General features: G+C 48.6%; 1 protein-coding gene across 1 annotated transcript; it reads left to right on the top strand.

Annotated features, from left to right (window-relative positions):
• Nucleotides 1-1,440: 1,440 nt before the first annotated feature.
• VOLCADRAFT_107616 (uncharacterized protein) lies at nt 1,441-5,875 on the top strand (the record flags this gene model as incomplete). Its single annotated transcript, XM_002957232.1, has 5 exons — nt 1,441-1,480; nt 1,995-2,123; nt 4,409-4,454; nt 4,889-5,022; nt 5,760-5,875. The coding sequence occupies 5 exons, from the start codon at nt 1,441-1,443 to the stop codon at nt 5,795-5,797; spliced, it is 387 nt and encodes a 128-aa protein (XP_002957278.1). The 3' UTR covers nt 5,798-5,875.
• Nucleotides 5,876-6,006: the final 131 nt, after the last annotated feature.

Raw genomic sequence — 6,006 nt, forward strand, 5'->3', positions numbered from 1 at the left:
GAGCTTGGTGTGCCACTGAAGAGGTAGCGCTAGCAGCAGCTGGGGCCAGACCTGAGGATACTAGGTTGAGACCAGCGGCTCACGCCCGCAGGTCAAGCGGACTAGTGCTTCGGGACTTCGTTGTGTTGGGTGCATGTGAAGGATCAGGCAGAGGCACGGTACGAGGCTGCCAGCATGAACAGGTACTCTGGTGCGTGCCCGTAACTCTAGGCGGAGGCGACAGGCTAGTCGGCAGGGCATCAGGCGGCGTCTTGGTGCTGAGCATGGTAGCTTCTTTGCGCAATCACCGGCTCAATGCTGGAGGCAGTTCTGGTTTGGTGTGCAAGCGTGTTTCTAGCCGTGTCTTGAGTCTTTTGTGTGTGGCGTGAGGTGGTATGTGTGCAGGTAGTTGTGGTGAGCTGCTTCCCTCGCCTCTGCATGCTGGGTTAGTGCAGGGAGACCGCAGCAATCAGGCCTCCCTCGGTAGCGTCCTTGGCACATCTGCCGGACAGCAGGTTCGAATCCTGCACTGGCCCCGACCCAAATGCACCCAAAGCACCCGCACCTTTGTGCACAAAACGGAGTTTGCCTCGAAGCTTAGCACGAACTTCAATATGCAAAATTCAAGGCACATTTACACCTTAAAAAATTGAAAGGTGCCGGTTCAATCCCGGCATTCAATATCGCACGTTACCTCTGCATGCTAAACTTTAAATGTTTAATTTTGTTACCCGTTCACCTTGCACGTTCGACTTTCCGTGCTGAACTTTACGTGCTTAATTTTGCTCCACATTCAACTTTGTACGTTGAACTTTGAACATGCAACTCCACTTTTAACTTTGCCCGCCGAGCTTTGCGTAATATTTACCTACAGAATTCCGCTGCACGTTCAGCTTTTCCAAACAGGTTTTGCGCATTGCAGTTTACACGTTTAACTTTGCATATTTAACTCTACACACTAAACTTTGCACATTTAAAGTGCAACAGTTGCGTGCTAAACTCCCCGTGCCTAATTTTGCTTCGCATTGCAAATTGTACGTTCGACTTTGAGCGTTCAATTCAACTTTTAACTTTGTTTGCCGAGTTTTGCGTGCTTTATTTTGTTCCGCTATTCTATTGCACGTTCCACGATTCAATGCGCTCGCTTGAAGTTTGCGCGTTCAGCTTTGTGCGTTTACTTTTACGCATTTTTCACATACCGAAATGTTTGACTATAAGCTGAGGTCGTCCGACGTTGCTCACCCTTCGCATGGATGCAACCAGTGACGGTCACAGTGGTGATCGTAGCAGTGTAACCTGCTTGTGTTTCTACGTATATATAAAATATAAATTTTGTTAAGAGTCGCGGTTGTGATAGCAATCACAACCGCGATCACATGTGTCCAAAGCCTGCCCAAAACGAAGTTTGCCCAAGGTTGGCGAAATTTGACGACTAAGGTTCGATCGCGATATGCAAACAAGATGGATCGCAACAAGGTTGTAGGTCTGTACATGCGCTCAAGTGAGTATAAAAAGTCGGCAGACTTGGAATACATATCCAACTTCTCTACCGAAATACTTACTTCAAACTATACAAACAATATTATAAGAAGTGCGCAACCATGTCCAAACGATCACGCGAATCACTAAGTGTTTCGTCGTCAGCCACAAAGAAACTTGAAATAGCGCGCAGCAGCGCAGGCAGTTCTACCGTCACCGCCGCAGGTGCAACTCCCTCTACAACAAGGTACGAACTGTATATAATTGACAGTAAACAATATATAAATAACAAATAGGCAAACATACTAACTCTCAAGCCACGTTAAGTTGCATATTAGGTTACACATCCGGTCCTGCAGATCCACAGCTTTACTACATCATACCCCACTGTACTTCATCTAAATTTCCTACTGCTGTTCTTGTTGCTTACTTTACAGGTCCGTCAACTTAGTATTAACGTGGACGGCTGGCCCCAAGGGCAAAGCCCCAAATACTACCTTTTCGACAGTACTACCTTTTATACTACCTTTTCGTAGGCTACTTTGTAGCCGGCTACTACCTTTTCGTAGGCTACTTTGTAGCCGGCGTTATCCGAGGCCACTGTGCAATTGGCATTGTAAGCATCAGCAATGCGGTGCTCGATGACCGATTAGCTGCACACGAAGGTGAGTGCGAGAACCGGGAGGGTACACTGAGGGTACACACTAACTTTACAACAAGGTTACACCCTAGCTTTTACAGCCACCTCGCGTTCGTACAATTAGGGCGTATAAATAGGACCTACCAGAATTGCTTCATGTGTGCAACTTTTGTGTTTACATTTGTTCAACACTTTTGAATGCACATTGGATCTTTTCAGCGAATGGAAAATACACGTATAAGTTGACAACAGTTTGTAGGCGCAGCATTAGCACAATACTTTAGCACACACAGACGCAGACTTTCACACACAAATGATGTTATGTCATAACATGGAAAGTACCAGGGCTCGGGCGAAACTATCCTGCGTTCGCCGAAATAGTTCCCTATTGGTTCCCTGCTGCGAAACCTCGTCTAAACGTTGATTAAAAGTGCCGAAACCCTGAAAATGCTGTATTTAATGACGTCCTTGCTTGCGTCAATCAACCCATCACAGAGTTCTGCAGCATTAAATACCGCGGAAGTAGGTTAACTAGTTTCGGCCTTTCTGCCGACCAAGGACCTCTTCGTCACACATCCCGAAACTAGTTTCAACATGTTGACGTTTCAGCAGGTTTACGTTTCAACCCAGAACACAACTTCGTCAGAAAAACACGTTCGAGTACTCTAACCTTTCCCTAACGAAATAGTTTCCGATTTCTGGACCCTTCTGCGAAACCTCGCGAAACTGTCACAAACTGCCGAGACCCTGAAAGTGCTGTATTTAATGACGTTCTTGCTTGATAAATTATTATTATTATTATTATTGTTACACCGGTGTCCACTCAACCTGGCGTGTGTTAAGGGGGGAACGCTCTGAGGTCTGCACCTAGTCAGTCCTATATGCTATATTCCCACCGCGTCACCTCTACGGGCCCTTTTTCCACCCTAGAGTTCCACCTATCGTTGGTGAGGACGCCACACTGTCGCTGTGGGACACGACCAGTTATCGCAACCTGCCGGAGTCTGGTGCTCCTGTTACAACTTCAGGCCACGTGCCTGTCGCACCGCCTCCCTACCCTTACACTACTGCACTCTAGACAGCACCCTGCGCTTTGTCCTGGCGGAGGGTAGTTAACCCCCTACGACCCGCTTCACCCGCTGGGGGATTCCGCACCCCTCGTAGAGGTCACCATCTAAGGCTCGTGCAAGGTTCGGCCTAGCCATGCTACAGCAGCTTCTTGATAGGTATTTTGCTTGGACAGCTCCATTGACCTTGTGCATCCATTCCTCCTCCTCCTCGGCGCCTAGCCTTCTGGTGATGGACTTGTCATCACATACACCACGGGTTGCCCTGAGGAGAGCCTCAGAGGCTGATACATTATCAGCGAACAAGTCTCACAACCCATGGTGACGCCGGTGGGATTCGAACCCACATCTCCCACCGGTTAAGGTGGTGCTTTACCAATTAAGCTACGGCTCTTGCTTGATAAACATTATAAGCGTGCTGTCCCGTCCTAGGTGCGGTGCTTAAAGCACTCTCCGGCACCCCTTGTCACTCTATGGTCACCAGCCTGAAGAAAAAGACTGTTTCATCTGAAACATCTTTAGTACCATTGAAACTTGTTTCAAACATTTTAGAGGTCGATCACCCCATTGCAGAGTTTCGCAGCATTAAATACCACGTGTACGGCACTAGCCGAAAGTGGCCCAAACTAGTTATTGAAGTGGAGGTGCAGTTCAGAGGATATGGATGTCCGTCCATGGGTGGTCCGTAGGTGGTCTGTTCGTGTGTCGCTGTATTTACATCACAGTGAAGGGTCCATTGCTCTTCTGCAACGTATTGTTGTCGATTTTCGGCTGTTGCGAAGTCTTGGTCTGTGAAGAATTCTTGGAAGCCTGGCAGCTGCTGCAGTACAGCTTGTTCAGATGCGCAGACTGGATATGCTGCGGTATTATCCCCTCGATGCAACACAAGGGGGATGACCGGCTGCTGGTCCACGCTGACTTCTACAGTTAGGTTGGGTTGCAGCTGCATGCCTTTGTGCAGGCCGTCTGCAGGTAGTACTACAGCTGCGATGTTCCGGCACCTTCACCCATCCCGTGTTGGCATGGGAATGCCAGGCTTCCAAGAATTCTTCACAGACCAAGACTTCACAACAGCCGAAAATCGACAACAATATGTTGCAGAAGAGCAATGGACCCTTCACTGTGATGTAAATACAGCGACACACGGACGGACCACCTTCCTGACGGACATCCATATCCTCTGAACTGCACCTCCACTTCAATAACGCCTTCCCGCGGCGTAAAACCGGGCGTGCTATCTCAGCACGACAAACCATCCCTAGGGGTGTCCAGCACTTGCTGGGCAGCAGGTTCGAATCCTGCAATGGTTTTCACATTTTAATGTTTTCATGTTTTTTGTGCTTATAAAACACAACTAAGGGAAAGAGGGATAGGGAAGGAGGGATAGCCAAGGAGGGACGGCAAAGGAGAAACAGGAAAGGAAGGATAGGACGACAGTGATGGACGAGAGCTACGGCACCCTCGGGACCGAAGGGACCGCGCCTCGTTAACTGTAGCAGCCGGTACACAGTACAGCGCTATAAATATGCGTGTAGCGCGCCCACCAGCATCTCGAGAGGCCTCTTCAGCGGCCAGCTGCTACATTAACCAAGTAAGAGCAAAGATAATGCCAAGTGGTGAAGTGCCAGAGCCTTAGGAAATTCCTAGGGTATATATATGCAAGTGTGCCACAACAACGAGGAGAACTACTAGCTGACGGCTGTACTTCTGCCCTCGCATTCAGGGTTATCAAGGTGGGCATTCTTTGGACCGACATCAGCGAGGGCCTGGCACCCTGGAACGACACCCCTGCTACGACACCGATTCATATCAAGACCATCATCTGCCGTCGAGGGTCAGCTGATCCACGGATAGGCAGTGAGTGAAGTGAGTTGTGCTCTCAGGGTTTTGGTTTTGGGTTTTGTTCAGAGTTGGGCACTAGCTAATGTTAAAACCCTGCAGCTGATATGTGTATTGCCACCTATAGCTATCCTTCCGGTTTCTGTCATACAACAGTTATTAGGCATAACCTTAAATTTTGCCATTTCTTTTCCGTGCATGCAAAACAGGTTTGGACTCTAGAGTCCCCATGGTGGGAGACCTCGGATTGATCAAATATCGGAGTCAGCAACTCGTTTAGTGAGACATGTGTATGGAGCCATACATCAGATCATACGGAACTGAATCTGGGGGCTGGGTCTGATTTCCTTTCTCTTGATATGATGACGCTGGTGTAATTAGCGAGTTTATACACACACCGAGCCTGGGGCCATGGGCGGGCTCTACAGCCCTGCAAGGCTTGTGTTGGTGAGGCAATCTTTAGAATTGTACACTCAAAGTGTTTGGTGAACATGTATGTTTGTATGTGTAGACATGTGAGCTCGATACAGGCATATGCATGGATAGAAGTGTATAGAGAGGCATGCACATATGTATGCACACATAGACAGGCGAAATAGGCATACATGCTCACATAGATGGATGAGACAGCTGTGATAGCATGTGTAGGCAGGTTGGACAGGGACATGCTTACAATCCATTGACACCAGCATATGGCCCGGCATACGGACAAGGAACTATTGTAAACACTGGTTACCCTGTCTGTTACCCCTCAGTACAATATTACCCTGACCCCTTTGTTACCCCTTGGTAAGGGGTTACCCCTACCCCGGGGTTAGGTTACCCACCTCCCTTCGTACATAGCCACATGGGTAACCACTTACCCCTACCCTTACCCCTACCCCTAACCCCTGGGTTATGCTTAAGGGGGGGTTACCCCTCGTTTTATGCCATGGGGTAGGAGTCTCCTATCCCACACACTCCTGAATGATGGGCTCAGGGTTTTAGGGTTTTAGGGGAGTG

Source organism: Volvox carteri (assembly GCF_000143455.1).
Source record: "Volvox carteri f. nagariensis unplaced genomic scaffold VOLCAscaffold_71, whole genome shotgun sequence".
Lineage (NCBI taxonomy): Eukaryota > Viridiplantae > Chlorophyta > Chlorophyceae > Chlamydomonadales > Volvocaceae > Volvox > Volvox carteri.